This window comes from Nasonia vitripennis, chromosome 4 (genome assembly GCF_009193385.2).
Source record: "Nasonia vitripennis strain AsymCx chromosome 4, Nvit_psr_1.1, whole genome shotgun sequence".
Lineage (NCBI taxonomy): Eukaryota > Metazoa > Arthropoda > Insecta > Hymenoptera > Pteromalidae > Nasonia > Nasonia vitripennis.
In genome coordinates this window covers 6614744-6631525 of record NC_045760.1, presented here as the reverse complement: position 1 = coordinate 6631525, position 16782 = coordinate 6614744, and the positions used below count along the sequence as shown (strand labels likewise).

At 51.5% G+C, this 16782-nt stretch overlaps 1 protein-coding gene across 5 annotated transcripts in view; it reads left to right on the top strand.

The window, feature by feature from the left end:
- LOC100119890 (homeobox protein abdominal-B) overlaps window positions 1–15886 on the top strand; it is a 57964-nt gene extending 42078 nt beyond the window's left edge. The window contains exons 3-6 of one of the 5 annotated variants that reach the window (XM_032599734.1): window positions 1579–1671; window positions 2090–2133; window positions 5505–6635; window positions 11656–15886. In XM_032599734.1, the coding sequence (XP_032455625.1) occupies window positions 5546–6635; window positions 11656–12125 (1560 nt within the window). In that variant the 5' untranslated portion in view covers window positions 1579–1671; window positions 2090–2133; window positions 5505–5545 and the 3' untranslated portion in view covers window positions 12126–15886. The other 4 variants (XM_031928893.1, XM_031928892.1, XM_031928895.1 and 1 more) reach the window with 4 other exon arrangements.
- Window positions 15887–16782: the final 896 nt, after the last annotated feature.

Here is a 16782-nt window from a genome sequence, read left to right as displayed (position 1 = left end):
CGTTCACCTACATACCGACGTACTCTGCAGCAGCAGCCGCGTGGCCGTAAAATACTGATGAATTTTATTGGTAATAAATTTGCGCCGACTCGCCGGCGCAAGCCGTTTGTATTGGTACTTAAACAATGGGCGTGGTGGCAGACGGCCGCGAGTGAGAGAGAGAGAGAGAGAGAGAGAGAGAGACCACGTGCTTTTCCGTTTTCCGAAACTCCGCGCTCTCGTGCGAAAGCGGCGCAAGTGAATCGAACGCTGAAGGGGAAGAGAGAGAAAGTCCAATTTCGCAGCTGGCGTATAGGGAAGGAAGGAAGAAAAAAAGTAAATCGGCTGGGATTTTCCGTCGCCCGCTATATACTACTAAAACCATCCCCCGGAGAAGGAGAGAAGAGAGCTTTCTCGTGTTAGTCCGACTGTGTGCGCGAGTGAGAATCCATACTCGTCGCTTTCTATTTGCCGCGAGAATGAGCGAGAGAGAGAGAGAGAGAGAGCTACTTTTTCGCCCCAACGTCGAGGGGAGAAACGCGCAAGACTGTAATACAATCGGACTTAGGAAATAGTCAAAAGTGTATTAGAGCTGAAAAGCCCACATAAATCTCCGCGCTGGAGAAAATACAATTTTTTTTCTCTCTTTCTTCCTCCATCCAAAATGTTTTGCTTTCCCAGCTCGCAGCTCGCGGCGATAAATCTCGCGTTGTGTGTACCGCGCGAAGGAAAATTTAACGTCTGCGCCGCCGTATTTTCGGTCACTCGTCCGAGCTCACATGCACACACGTCCATTTTGGTTCTCGGCGGATATATTTCAAATATGCACCCCGTGTGCTTGCGCGAAATTTCCTTTAATATAATATACACGTTCCCTCGAGGGCGTCCACTCGGCTAAAAGCATGCAAAGCTTTTATCCGTATTAAAGGGGAAAATTTTCTAATTACTCGCATCACACCGGGTAGCCATTATGAAACAATTCGCAGTGTCGTCTCCCGAAATGAATTCTGTCCCCGAGAGCGCGGACGGCGGAACGAGAGCCCAATCTCCCGGCGACTATCCTCTTACTCTCGCTCGCCGCCGTAAACTCGCGCGTCCCCGAGGTAGATTCACCTTAACACTTTGCCGATATAAAAGGAGGAAAAAGATCGAGTCGCCGGCGCGAAAATGGAATTATTCCTTTGGTGCTATAGCTCGGGCGAAATTGAGCCGAAATTATGTTTTTCGTCCGGTGCAGGAGCGAAAGCAGAACACACTCGAAGGCATAATAGGAATGGAAGAAAGGAGAGGCGCTCCCGGCGTCGTGAAACTAAAGAGCACCGGCTCGGCTTACGCCTATACACTGAAAAGCGTATCGTCGTTATATACGCAGGGTGGCGCCCATTAGCTCTCTCGCCGCTACAAGCCTCGGGACTCTATACCTGGGGCGACATAAACTACTCACCCCATATAAAAGTCATGGCCGACGGCTCCGATGGCCTACTGCCGAAGGAGTAAGTCGTGAGCGCTGTGTGTCTGTGTGTGGTATAATACTGACGATGCTTATAACATTTTAATGCGCACTTTCACTGAAATAGCGTCTTCTTTCTATGCTTGCAGGCTGACGTTTTTCTTCTGGGACCGGTAGACAAAAGGCTTCAAAGTGTTCGGCACCGTGGAAAAGTCGTACTACCACGCGTTCGACTTGTGCAGGTGAACTTGACATTTTCTCTTTTTTCTCCTTTTATCGCTCCGTTTACAAACTCTATTATAGCCATTTGTCGCGCGGTCGTTAAAAATTTCACCGGCGGCCGACCTGGGCATCAGCTGTTGTATATGAATTTCAATCGCGTTTGCAATTATTATAATAGAGCATATCAAGCTCCTCTCGTCGTCTCTCTAATTAAAGTTTACAAATTTACAAATCCGCGCTGTAAAAAGGAAATTCATCATCGCTGGCGAACGCGCAAAGCCATACACTCTCGCAACGCGTCGTCCGCGCGTTCTAAAGTTCAAGTTTACTTATCGTGCTCTCATTACACTCGACGTTTACGAGATGCTGTCCATCTTACGAGCCGCCGCCGCAGCCGCGTATATATTCGCACTGACGCGCTGTTTGCTAATATTTCAGGTTCCCCCGCGTGTTCCCGCCTGCAACCCTGGCTGGTATACAAGGTGAGTCGCACATGCTCCAATAAGCACGTATTCTTATGATGTATTTCTCGCTGATGCGCCTGCGTGTGCGAAAGTGTGTCGAAAAAGCGAAGGAAAAAACCGAGGTGTGAGCAGACTATAGACTGTGACCCACAAAATCTCGTATTTTCGAAAAACGAATTACGTCCGGCGCGGATGATTTGCATAATAAGTGACATCCAGAAACTGGTTGATCTCCGACTGTCCCTCGAGCTTTCCGAAATTCGGATCAGCTTGCGCAATGATACACTCTGTCCGTCACACCGGCGAAAAGAAAAACAGCCACTCCGCGAGGGATACGACATTTCGGATATGCAAAGGGATATCGCGCGGGTAAACGTCTCCTCTCCACCCGTCGAGTGCGTAAAGTCACGTGTTTATATGCAAGAGGAGCTGCGCGTGGGAAGTCGGCGAGTCGCGCCGTTATGCCGGTAATTAATACGCGGAGAGCTGCTCTTTCCCTCTCTCTTCAGCCGCTGCTGCTGCTGCTGCTGCAGTGAGTGATCGCGGTGGCAAGCGCCCGAGGAAGGTTTTGCGGCTGAAGCTGTTGTCAGACCGTTTTATTTTATTGCTCGTAAAAGTACCGAGATTTAGACTGCAATACACCCGCTCGCGCGCCGCCGCCGCTGTCGGTGATGTGTATAGGCGCCCGTTATACTCGCGGCGAGCTTGCAAGCCCGTCTTTTATTCTTCTTTATCTGAACTTCCTGCCTCTCTCTCTCTCTCTCTCTCTCCTGCTTCCTCTTCGCGGTGCGTTTGCGTGTGGGCAGTAGCCGCGGCCGCGCTGCACCGGACGTGGAATCTATTCGTCCCGAATGATCGCGCGTAGTAGTCTCGGACGCTTTGCCAAGTGGAACGACGGCCAGAGTCGATTTCTAGATTGGCTGTAGCCGCGTGGACTATCTCGTTTGTTTGCTTTCCGATTTCTTCTCGATTCGCGCGGCCTTTGAGCCGAGCCTCCGCTACTTCTGAAGTTATTCGGGTCTGTTGTTTTGTTTGCTTGCTCGGCGATCCGTCTTGTTTACACTCGAACGCCGCGAGTTCGTTACAATAATTTTCGCAGCGCAACTCTGTCTCAACAAGCTCCGCCGCAAGGCTTTGAGAGAGAGAGAGAGAGAACGTCGCGAAGGTCGCTCTGAAAATAGACCGATTCACGTGTAAGAGCAAAAAATGAAGCGTATACAGCAAACGAGGCAGCCAATTAAAAAGAATCTTCAGCCTCGCTCGCAATGATCTCCTAATTAAACGGAGAAGCTCCTCTCGACTTCCGCGCTTAACTCTCCGCCTCCATAAATTCGAGCCTCGGCAAAAGAAAAACTAACCCTGCCTCCGCACGGCGGAAATGAAATGCGCGCTCACGTAAACCCGCCTTCTAAGTACAGCCGAATCTGCCACATGTGCATATGCCCAAACGCCTCGGAGTCACGCTCTCGGCTGCTCGTCAGTAAGGGGTCGCGCGCGCTATCTTTTCGGGGTGGAACGCGCGAGTAGACGAAATAAGGCGCGAGCGCTCCGCGTCGGATCAGTAGTGTATACCGCCGAAGTCAAAGCGAGCGACAGAGAGAAAAGTTGGGAAAAAGAGAGAGGGAGAAGTCTGTACGTGCAGAGCGCAGATGAGCGAGGCACACGAGGGGGGGAGCGAGCGTGTGTAAAGCTCGTGTGCGCGAGCGACTGCTATACTCCACGGGTATCGGGGGGAGCTTGCCGCGAGTGCCGACAGATAGCGCGCGACTCGCTCGGCGCTTCAGAAGCGAGCAGAGAGCGAGCGAGCAAGCAGCGCGCAGCTCCGAGAGTCGAGCAGAGCTCAGTTGTCGCTCAGTTTGGCTCGACGAGGCCAACGAGGAAGAATACACACGAGAGAGAGAGGGAGATTGACACGGGGCTTCTCCCATGTATATCCGCTCCGATCTCGCTCTGACACGTACGTGTGTTGTTGCCGCCGCCGCGCATCTCGCTCTTGGTGCTTCGGCCTACCTGGCTCCGGCGATTTGTTTCTCCGTCGAGGCCTATTCTTCCCGCCCGCGCGCAATCAAAGCACACGCCGACTACCTGACGGCTGACCGCGCCGCTCGGGTCTGCAGCAGCTGAGCAGCGGGAGAAAAAAAAAGTGAAACCGAGTGCGAATACTGGCTAGCGCGGCCAGTGGGTCGAGGGAATTTTTTTTTCTGTGAACCCTTCTAGCGAGAGCATTGTGTGGCGGACAGTGCGCGACAGACAGAGAGAGAGAGAGAGAGAGAGAGAGAGAGAGAGAGAGAGAGAGAGAGAGAGAGAGAGAGAGAGAGAGAGAGTTGACCCGCAGTGCACAGTGTGACACTATAGCGCACCTCGAGATGATTCCGCGCTCGCCCGGACAGAGTTCGGAGCTCACCCTCGAGATCGTCGCTCCTCGATCGGACAGTCCGCCGCATCCCGGTGCATGAAAATAGAAAGCCAGTGTGTGCGCGACCTGTGTACGCCGAAGTTTTTTCCTTCGCTCCTGCGCGAGAGAGCTTTAAAAGACAGATATACACGCACACGCGCGCCTGACAGCTGCGACAGTCGCTAGCACGCTGAGATAGCTAAAGTGAGTTTTCTGTTTTATCTTTTTCATTCTGGTACGCATCATCAACAACCTTCGTCCCATCCATCTGGACCTCCTGGACCATCAACGATCAACAACAACAACAACAACAACAACAACAACAACGCTGATACGCGCGCGCATCTTGGACGACACGTGGCTAACACGGGTGTGTGAATGTGCAAAACGACGTTACATCGGCACCTGTGCTGCTGCCTCGCCGACCACATCCGTCATCGTTATCATCGCCGTCCGCGCGACGCCGCATCTGCCTTATCTCGGCCGCACCGACTCCCGATACTTCTGCTGCTCCTTCCACCTGCAACCCCTACTCCCGCCACCCTCGACCCCCTCCCCGCGCCCCCGCGCGCGCGCTCCGTCTGCTCGACTCGGCTCCGTGTCTCCCCCCCCCTTCCCGCTCCACGATCCACCGTCACCCGGTATCCCGCGCTCGACGTGCACGCGGCGCTTTCTTTATTTACCTCCCGATCTCTCTCGCGCGCGCGCTGCTCCGCGGGCGATGACTCGGCTCGGACACCGGTGAACGACTGAACGCTGCTGCAACCGACCGACACCAACACCACCACCACCACCACCACCACCACTCTCAAACAACCCACGTGCGTGGGATCGGCGCTACGACGATATTAAAATCGTCGGCAAACAATCGCGATTTGCACCATCGCCGATCACGTGGCTTGCTCAACGGCGACGCTGTACGACAATGTGCACGCCGTGCCGCTATGCGGCTCCGGCGTGGCTCACCCTGCCTCCGTCACGCCGATGGGGACAGTCACCGGAGCGGGGAATTCCACCGGGTTGACCTGGTGGAACATGATGAACGGTGTCCCCTACGAGGACAGCCCGCCGCCAGTAGCTCCGACCTCCACGCTCATCTCCCTCCAGCAGCAGCAGCAGCAGCAGCAGCAGAGCTCGAACCCCGGCTCCCACCAGCAGCAGCAGGCCTCGACGCCCACCTCGCCGGGAGCCCCCTCGTCGGCCAACACTTCGCAGCAGCAGCAGCAGCCCTCGCAGACCGCCAGCGCGAGCTCGACCTCGCCGAGCGCCTCCTCGGTCGCGAGCAACAGCACTACGGGCCCGCTGCACATACCCGCGAAGCGGCTGACCGCGACCCCGGTCCAGGGCCAGGTCTCCGGCTCGGGGAACGGCGCCGGCTACGCCGACGTGAACTGCGCCCCGGGCGAGCCGAACGGCGGCGTCGTCCAGCCCGGCAGCGTCATCCGGCACTCGCACTCGACGGGCTCGAGCCAAGGCACCGGGCCCACCGGCTGGGCCAGCTACAGCCCCCACCACCCCCAGGAGTCGCACTACTCGACGGCGGCCGGCACGCCCCAGGACTCGCTGAACCACCACCAGGCTTACGGGGGCACTAATCCCCCCACGTACTACACCAACCTGGCGAGCGACCCCAGCGGCACCGGCGCCCCGGGCGCCAACCAGCAGGCCTCCTCGAGGGACCAGCGCAAGGCCTCGAGCCTGACCAGCTTCTGGTCGCCCGCGGCCTCGACGACGGGCACCGGCGCCGGCGACTACAAGTCCTACAACTCCGGGGCCGGCGGGACCGGCGGCAACATCGCCACCACGACCTCGTCCACGGGTTCCTCGGGGGCCGACCCCGCTGTCAGCTGCCACCAGAGCTTCTCGCAGAGCTGGTGCAACTACCCGCCCTACTCGACCTCGAGGCACCACCACTCGGTCGACAGCGCCGCGGCCGCCGCGGCGGCCCACCACCACGCGCACAGCCAGGCCGGCGTCTCGTACCTCACGCCCTCGGCAGCGGACGACCGGGGACGGGTGGCCGCCGCGATGGTCGCCGAGGCCGCCTTCCCCCACGACGGCTACGGCGGACTCAGGAACTACGGGGCCCCCGAGCCCGTCACCTCCAGCCCCTACCCGCCTCCAGGTAAGCATCGACTCCGACAAACTCCGACTATTATGTATTATTGTATTATGCACAAGACAATCTCAGGGTATCGACAGCGATCTATATGTATATATCGAAAAATCGAAGAGGCGCGCTTTAGGTCAGGGTCGGCACACGTGACGACCTCCTCCGGGACACTTCACGCGCCACTAAAGTCGTAAAGTCAACGGTTTTCCGCGCCGTAAATTAACACTAAAATTTAACACGCTGCCCCATGGATAACGCGCGGCGCGTCTCTATCTCTCTCTCGAAAAATTTCGCAATCTTCGCGCGGAGATCGCAGTCGCTGCAACGAGTGAGCGAGAGAGAGAGAGAGAGAGAGAGAGAGAGAGAGAGAGAGAGAGAGAGCGTAAAACAGGAGGCGCGAAAATCTCTTTAACAGCTCCGAAACGGCCCCACCAACGGCCAATAAAACGTTTTGTTTTGACTGGCGCACGCGCTCGCTCGCTCGCGAAGCTATCGATAAAAACCGGAAGGACATGTATGAGCCATTACCCCCCGCGAGCGCTGAGCGGAGCGGGAGGGGGGAGTGACGCGGGAGAGCATTAAAAAATTTTGTAGCCCGTAATACGGCCTATGAATCGCGCTGTAAAATTCGAGCGCGGATAATTGTCGCACTAAAAATCGAGTCATCATTCATTCATCTAGCCCAGCCGGTGCAGTGAGCGAAAGAGAGAGAGAGAGAGAGAGAGAGAGAGAGAGAGAGAGAGAGAGAGAGAGTGCACTACACAGCCCCCGTTCCGCGCTCGCTCTTTTTCTCTCTTTTCTTCTTTAATGTCTCTTTGTCTCTCTCTCTCTCCTTCTCTCTCGCCACAAGAGAGACCCTACAGAGCTCATGAAACGTCGCATGAGCAACAACGAACGGCGGCGGGTTTATTGGCGGCCGTAACTCGTAAACGTTGGCGCGCGCCTCCGATCAGCTGATCCGTCCCATGACCCATGCGTCGAGTCAGTCTCTCTCGCTCTCTATCTATGTTCGCGCTCGTTTTTCTTTCTCCTTCTTCTCGTCGCGCGCATTTTTCAACATCTTTTAATTAGCTTTTCATGAACAACAAGGGCATGGTCGTGCCGATGAATTTCCAAGACGAGTGAAAATGGAGCATCGAAAGTCTTGAATAAATCCCAAGATTCGCTTTCCTTCACGAAAAAATTCCTCTCCATAAATGCAAATGAACCGCGCGTAAATACGCCAATAAATCGTCCCCGACAATTTCATGTTTTTCCATCGAAATTAATTCGAGGAAAAAAAAATCAATGAAAACTTGTCCGGTAAGTCCCGCGCTCGCGAGCGACTCCGGGATGAAAATAGAAACGGGAGTATAACGGAATCGAGGTACGCGCCTCCGGTAGTTTTTCCGACGTCCAATAGATGGCGGTTGCATTATCTTTAGCTCGTTCAAAACGGGAGATCCTTCGCACCGCCAGCCGCACGAGCGTTCGTAAGCCTGTACGTGTGTGCGCTACGCGCGAGTGTGTGCGTCCCCCTGTTTCTCGCTCTCGCTGCGCGTAGCCTCGAAAAATGACGTCGTCGGATTGTAGTTTCTCTCTCTCTCTCTCTCTCTCTCCTTCTCGTTCTGCCGCTGACTGGATTATACTACTGCCGGCGCTGTATACTGTACACACAAGCGTCTCGTAAACACTCGAATGGAAAAAAATAACTTTCGGAGAGAGAGCGTGTGTGTCTCTCGGAGGCTGGATTTTCTTTATGAAGCGGGGCTCGATTTAGTTGAAAATTTACTTTTCGGGATGAACTACTTTTTCTTGTGGCTTGAAAAAAATTACTCTATGAATAGAATTGTACGAAGTAATTTTAGATTTTTTTATTCCTGGAACGAAGTGATGTTTAATTGCCATTGAAAAATTATAAACAAGCGCGGAACTGCGCAATTCGAAAAAGCTCATCCAGCCCGAGAGACAAACCCACACAAAGCTGACGGTCCTTTGATGCGGCCGCCCGGAGTCACCCCTGGAAAAGGCGGCCGAATATTCGTAAATCAGCGAGGACAATGCTCGCTCGCGCGTTCGATATTGACTTTCCCCCCCTGAAATAATCGGTATCGCGCGTCGCTATTCCGAGGCTTTCCCTTTTTCCTCTCCCCTCCGCGCTTAGGGAGAGCCTCGATGTGTCAGTGTAAAAGGGCCGGAGGCCAGGAAAATTCCCCCCCTATACCGCCTTACCTATACGTTCGATCGACACGCTAGATTCGGGAAAAAGCTCGGAGCTGTGTGCGTATGTGTGTGTATCTAGGCTCTTTTTCTCATTGCCCGTCCGAGGGACGGGGGAAATCGTTTCCCATTTACATGAATACGCCGATGGTTTCGCTGATGCGGGGGAATCGAGCGCGTGATTCCAGAGATGCGCCGGCGGTCGAGCAATTTTTTCGTACTCTGTCCTCTTTTTTTTCGACGCGTACTTGAGCCTCGAGCAAAAACATATTATAAAGTCCCCGCGCGGAAAAAAGAAACAAGCGCGAATTCTAAAATAACAACTTCAACCTTCCACCTATTTCTTGAGCGGCATTCAATGCGCCATTGTCTCTCTCTCTCTCTCTCTCTCTCTCTCTCTCTCTCTCTCTCTATACTCGCGAGCTGCATTTTCACTCGGCCGCGATTGCACCATTGTTTCAAGAGAGGCGTTCGTGCAGAGGCCGTCGGTGGGGGGCACGTACAAAGCCTCGCCGCGCTCGTACGCTGATGAAACAAAAAAAAGGAGAAGAAGAAGAAGAAGAAGTACAGATCCGATCCGTCAATAGCGCAAAAACACGTGGTCGCGGGAATGCGAATCCTGACCTTAGCCGTTGCGCGCGCGCACGACAATTTGCATATTTCCGCGTTTTAGTGGGCGATAAATTCCCGTCGCTTAGGCAATCGTATAGCGCGCGCGCGACTCTCTTTGCATCTCCCTGTGCTGGGCGCGTGGGTGCCGGGCGCGCGCGCGCGGCTCCTTTGTTTTCCGCGGGGGGAGGCTGCAACCGCGAGAATAGCGAAACGGAACAGTTTATGCGTCTGGCGGTCGGTCGTAGATAATATCATGAAAGGCGATTAAACGCCGTCCGTGTGTACCTATATGTGCGCGAGCTGCTGCTGCTGCGAAAGTCATGAATTTAAATCTCGGCCGCGCGAGCAGCTCTATTAACGATCATCGGGACTTGGCGCGAGAGAGCTTCGCTCTTCGGGAAGTGTAGCTTTGAGTTCGACTAGTGCACCATGGGAACGTTCCGAAGCGGTATCGGACTTTATGGAATCGGCGTTTTCCTTTATTAATTCAAAGCGTCTGGTCCAGGCTTAATTTCAAATATATCAAAACAGTTTTGGACTGGCTCTTACCCCACCGGCTCAACTCTCTCCGTGTTTCTAGTCAGCGAAGATAGGTGGCACGTAGACGATTCGCTGCCTCCCTTGTCGCGAAATGTATATAAGTCGGTGTGTCACCTGTCCCGAAACTGTCTCTTATTAGGTCTGCTCGGGCCACGCATGCTATAACTGCCAGAGACCAGAGTGTTAATTTAGACTTTCTTAAAGATATGCGTGCCGTTGGCTTCAGAAACATTGTTGATTTTAAAATATTTCAACTCCTCGCATTTGCATTCTCGTGGGCATATTTCTTCGATCGAATCCAACGCGTCTCAATATATACCTTGATGAATTATTGATTTTTTAAATTCGATTGAATAATTTCTCAAGCGCTCGGATCTCTCTCTCTCTCTCTCTCTCTCTCTCTCTCTCTCTCTCTCTCTCTCTCTCATCCGCGAGTGTAGCTCGTGGAGCTACTAGCCATTCTCTAAAGATCTCGCGCTATTCCCCAGCGGGCATGTTCTTGGTACGGGTAGTAGAGCGCGGTCCAATTATATCATACCGCTCGGCGCTTTGCCGGCACAAAACCGTGCCGCCGCGGACTGCACAGCCTTGGCGCTAGCTCGACATATCGCCACCATTTGTTTCCACGAATCATCAGCGCGCGCGAGCGATGCTGCTCCTGTCGCTCCGCGGAATGACGACACTCGCGCACTGCAATTTGTGTGAAAAAAATATCAGCTTCGGCCTTCGGTAAATAATACCATATAGCGATTGTTGTAACAGAGGAAATTCTAAATAACGTGTATTTTCTCGGGCTTGAAAAATCGCGCGGCTTTTTTTGTAAATAACGAACGAGAGAGATAAGAGCGGGGGACGGGCAAAGGCAGAAGCTGCGAGAGAGGCAAAAAGTCGAATAAGTAGCCGATTAACGAAGTAATTACGCTCGGTCGAAAAAAGCCAGCCCTTGTACGAAATTTACGACTGTCCGCGATAATGACGACGAGTCTTCCTCTCTCTCTCTCTCTCTCTCTCTCTCTCTCTCTCTCTCTCTCTCTCTCTCTCTCTCTCGGCGGTAAGGAGCGATAAATTGTCAGTGCATTGATATACGGCACGCATGCGCGTGCATGATACCGAGACGCGCGCGTTATGTCCCATCTCCACTTAATGATAAACTCGTCGTTCCGTTACTCGATAATTTACTGCCCGAGGCGCTCGCACACGCGGATTCGTCGCTTCTCCTCGACCATACTACTATTTATTCAAAGAGGAAAAAGCCGGCCCTGCGATGGATCTCGTTGGAATCAGAGTTCGGTGTCGAGTGGAAGAGCTGCACAACGTAACGAGTGCATCGAGTCGCCCGGAAAGCAGCGCCAGCCGCTTCTAACGGAGCTGCGCGTTGCTCGTGTACTACAATTAACGGACCGCTGCAGCAGTCGCCGCGCGAGCGAACAGGTCGATCTTTTTGCGGCGGGTTTTTTTTCGCCCGCTCTATACGCGGCCGAGCGGAAACGCGCGGAAGACGAGAGGGAGATTCTTGTCTCCTCGGCACCGATGCAGCCGCGGGATCGGTATGAGAAATCGCTCGTTGTCCGATACTCTGAGATAAGGCACAATCTTGTGTATTGTGAATATTGTTTATGTAAAAGAAAAATGCGCTCTGGGCGCAGAGGGACGTGTTGTTGGGCCGACTAATTGTGTTAAGTGATGTGGGGTTCCTCCCCATCCTCCTTGTTTCAAACAGGTGGCCTCGGAGTCGTCGGGGGCGTCGGAGTGGGCGGCATGAGCGTGAGCGGCACGAACCCGCTGGAGTGGACGGGCCAGGTGACGGTGCGCAAGAAGCGCAAGCCCTACTCCAAGTTCCAGACGCTCGAGCTCGAGAAGGAGTTCCTCTTCAACGCCTACGTCTCGAAGCAGAAGCGCTGGGAGCTGGCGCGCAACCTGAACCTGACCGAGCGCCAGGTGAAGATCTGGTTCCAGAACCGGCGCATGAAGAACAAGAAGAACAGCCAGCGCCAGTCCCAGCAGCAGAACAACAACAACAACAGCCAGGCGAACAACGCGAACCACCACGGGGTCGGGGCGGGCCACCACCACTCGAGCAGCGGCCACGCGAGCGTCCACCACGTGGCGCAGGCGCACCACGCTAACGGCTCGGCCAAGCACCATCAGTGACCCGTGGTCTTCTCTGGCGTCGCGTTCGGCCACAGCCCGCACGCCGGCTCCAGCTCGTCCTCGGCCACGGCCGTCTCGGGCCACGGGGCCCTGCACGCGCCCCAGCCGCAGATGGCCCAGGCCGCCGGCTCCTCGTCCTCGAGCTCCTCGAGCGCGGCCGCGGCCGCGGCAGCCGCTGCGGCCGCCCTGGCCCACGTGGCCACGCCGCTGCACTCGCACGCGGGCCACGCGGCCTCGCACCAGCTGGCCGGCTCGCACCTCGCGGCCGCGGCCGCCCACCAGCACAGCGCCCTCCAGCTGCACCAGAACGCCCACGGCCTGGCGGCTTAGGACGAGCGGCAGCTCGCGGCGCCGGACCCGCACGCCTCCGCCGCCAGAGACGACCCGCGTCACGCGTACTACCCGCTACCACCGCACCATCATCACCACTATCATCATCACCCCCACTACGGCGTGCAGTCGCTGCAGCAGCAGCAGTACTACTACCCGCAGCAGCAGCAGCCCGGCTACGGCCAGCATCATCAGCAGGAGCCGGCGGCGGACTCGGTCTCCCCGTCCTCCAACTGCTCCAACACCCAGGACTCGAGCGACTCGTCGCGATACCACGTCTTCCTCAAGAGGGAGTACGTGCAGTTCGAGCGGCGAGTCGCGATCGACTGGCTGGAGCCAGAGGACGACGCCGCCACCGCGTCCAGTGCAACGCACCAGGAGGAGGCGGACGATCGACGGCCGGCCGACGAGGATGCCTAAGGTACACTGCTCGGACCCTCCCGTGTGTAAATAAGTGCGTACATGCGACCACACTACTCGTATGCGTATGCCCGGGGACAAAGTGCAAATCGTCGGACTCGCGATCGACGTACGTGTCGTATGGACGATGCTCTACGCAAAATACACGCATTATAAATATAGGTAAAGGATTGCTTGTTTTCATTGTAGATGTGAAGTAATTTTATCATCATCTAATCGTCGTACTTAAGCATTATGTAGACACGTCTGTGTGCGCGCGTGCGTGTGTGTCAGTGTGCGTGCAGCGGCGAACGCGGATTTGTAGCTCAAGCCGGAACTCTCCTGTCTCTCGGAGAGACGCGCGAGTACATAGTTTAATGCAAATAGTTGTCGAATAGTTAATGAATAAATAACGCGAACTGCGCGACAGCGACACACAGCTGAGCAGCAGAGCGTGTCTTATCGTGCGCGGCTGTGTGCAAGAGAGAGACTGAGTGCGATCGTGACGACGTTGTACAGGGAATGTGTGTTTCTGCGCGTTATACATACAAATACATAATATACATAATATAAATATTTATATATATGGAGGTATATATATAAAGATGAGAAAGAGAAACAAATGATGTATTGAGGAAGACGGCACGACGACTGGGTATTAGCAGTCGCGGTGTCCGCAGTAGTGTCTTGAGATACAGTGAACCTATTGTCAAGCTCGGATCGCCGGCGGCCATCAGACACTCCGCGCACTCGTCATCTGTCCAATTCGTAAACTCGATAGTATTCTCTCCTGCAGTTTTTAGCCTATATATAAATATTAAGTAAAATATACATAGCGAGCGAGCCGGAGACGACACGCGAGATATTAGGATGATGAAGAAAAGAAAGCAAACAATACAATTTTTAGTCGTATAATTAGTGTCACTTACTGTGTCCCCGGCCCCCTTCTCTATAGACCTCTCGTGCTGTATAACGTTACGTTGTCCTCTAGCCCCCTCGTGCGTGTCAAAGAATATAGCTTTCCCTTTGCTCTCGATTTTTACCCCCTCATTATTTTCGCACCTTTCCGGACTGGGTGGATATAAACTTTTCGGCCCCGTTGAGAAAATTTCGATGTCCACTGCTGTACCACCACTGATACTATACTGTGTTTCTCCATATAGAAGAAGAAATTGGTCAGGCCCCGTCGCGATTATTATTGCGTATTTTTCTACCCTTGTGAAAAAATAAGTCCCATCCAGTCTGCCGAGTGAACTTTTTCCTAGACGTAATTCGATAGTAGGCGGAATGAGCGGAAACAATGTAGTTACAATTACGTAGCATAAGAGAGAGAGAGAGAGAGAGAGAGAGAGAGAGAGAGAGAGAGAAAAGAGAAACCCTGAAAATGGATAGAGTTTTCAAGAAAACTTAAAAAAGAAACGTACTACACGCCTACCAACGATCGCATAACTATCGTACCTATAATTCTTGATCGTACGTAAAGAATTAAAAGAAAGAAAGAATTCGAATCACGCGCGAAAATTCAAGTCGGCTAGAGAACGACGAAGGAGTGCGCAGAGCCGCGCGTGAGTCGAGCTCTCGCGCACGCGACATTGATACCGGTGAAAGAAAAATTTTTCAAAAGTTTGATCTTACAATTATTCGATGTTCTTGCCTCGGAAGACGAATTAAAACAGTGTTAGCCTACTGCAGGTAAAACGAAAAAAGAAAAACACAAAGTATTAAGCTCTGTAAAGTATTTCGATTTTAAATTATTGCGTTATGCGTCTTCGATATAGAAATTGAGCGAGAAGCGTCGTGGAAAGAAGAATCAATGAATCTCGAGCTCGGTCTGACGCGACGAGACGTCGAGCATCGTAAATATGCAATCCAAATCCTCCCACGCATCACAGCTGTGAAAACGCGCGGGACTATTGAGGGTGTATAGGTAGTTAAAAAAGAAAAAGCGACTAAGGTTCGTTGCAACATGTCCCAGTAGTTCTCTACTATCTTAGTTGTAAATTTTCGCGAAGTCGCGCGCGTGTGTTTGTTTGCGATGGAAAAGCTCGGCAAGAGTGCGAATACATAATATACTTCTCGCAATCGGGCGCAGCCGAAGCGCACTGGATACATACGAACCTCTGCTCGAGATCGAAATTAATTTTGTTTCACTCTCTATATAGAAATGACGGTCCGATGCGCTTCGAGCTGCGCTCCCTCGTGTTTGGCATTTTTTATTTAACCGATGACAAAATGTAGACGCGTATGTGACTGACTAGAAAAATGCGAGTACAACGAGTGTGAGCGTGAATAATTTAAAGAGAAAAAAATAATTACTGCGGATTTGCGCGAAAGACGAAAGATGGTAGGGCCGACAACTGGCTTCTATCACTGCAGGCCCCGTGAAACTGGGTCCGGACAAGTGTATAGCTCTGCCGCAGTACTAGGATAGTTATATTCTGTAACGATGATAATATAATATGGTATAAGTAATGAATTTAAAAGAAAGAAAAAGCAAATGAAGCACCAGTGATGGAAAGAAAATCGAAGTGAAACTGAAAAACCGTAGCAATGCGAAATTAAATAAAAAATAAAAATGAGAATCCCGGTCGCGACCCAGTCATCGCGTCAGCTAAGCTTTTCGGCGCAAGTTGTAATTAGTAATAATAATTATTATGTCAAGGACACGATGTTTACGATGATTATTAAGGTTATGATTATTATATTATTATCATTATATATATTATTATTGTGAGCGTCACGTTAATATTATGTTATTGTTTTTATTGTGTGTTGTTTTGTATGTATCAGCCTACAATGATAATATTATTATTATGACGATAAAAAAAAATGATCCATTCATAAAAGAAAAAAATCATGGTGTTATTAAATGTGTATATTATCTTTGAATCCGTTGCTGTAGATACTTTCACGTTACACTTGACGATGAATTACCGTATTATGATTTTAAGCGATTGTACTTCCAATCCCAGTTCTCCCACCTCGTTGTTGTTCTTTCTAATATAAAAATACATTAATATTGAGAACGTAAATTTAGTCGATGTTTTTTTTTAATATCATGCAAACGAAGGCAAAAAGAAACGTTGAGTTGTTGTAGAGAAAGAGAGAAAAAAAGACGAAATGCAGAAAACTGAAGAGTTCTGATCGATTAGCTTCAAAGTATTTGCTCTGGTTTGAATTTGGGTCGTGATCTCATTCGCGTATTTAGAAAACTATGACGTGTACTGCTGCTACACCGCATTGCATACAGACAGTTCTCGAATTTGAGAAGCGCAACGGCAGCAGCAGGAAGGCGGCACGGAAATGACGTCCAAAAAATATATAACTTCGGGTTTCTTCTCCTCGAGACTAATTATTATTATATTATTATTATTATCATTGCAATCGAAGTATTTTGCAACGAGAGAGAGAGAAAATATTATAATTGTAAAATCGACAATGTATTTGAATGAAAAAAAAAAGAAATCAAAAGTTTGAGAAAATAAATTAATTAATTGTGTCGCAAAGTGCAATAAACGAGTTTTTCATAGTGCCAAAGCAAAATCGAAGTCTACGATTTCAGTTTAGCTATTATCCTTATACGAGTAGTGGTAGAGCGAAACAAAAAAATCATCTATAAGATAGACGTTGAAAATTCCTCGTAGCGTATTGCTATTATCGTGTATATTCAAACGTTTCATGCGAAAAATTTTCGTTTTATAAGGAAAATAAATTATCGTAAATAATACGTCAACGCTTATTCAACTTTTGAAAACACGTATGACTGCTCAATTTTATGTATCATAAATAATTGTATGTGCGCTCTGTAAATAAAGGCATGTCTTATATACACCATTAAGGATGAACAGTCTTTGCAAAACTTCTTAAACAAAAAAAAGAAACAAAAAGCAAAAACAATCACTCGAATCTCATTGAACGAACGCATGCC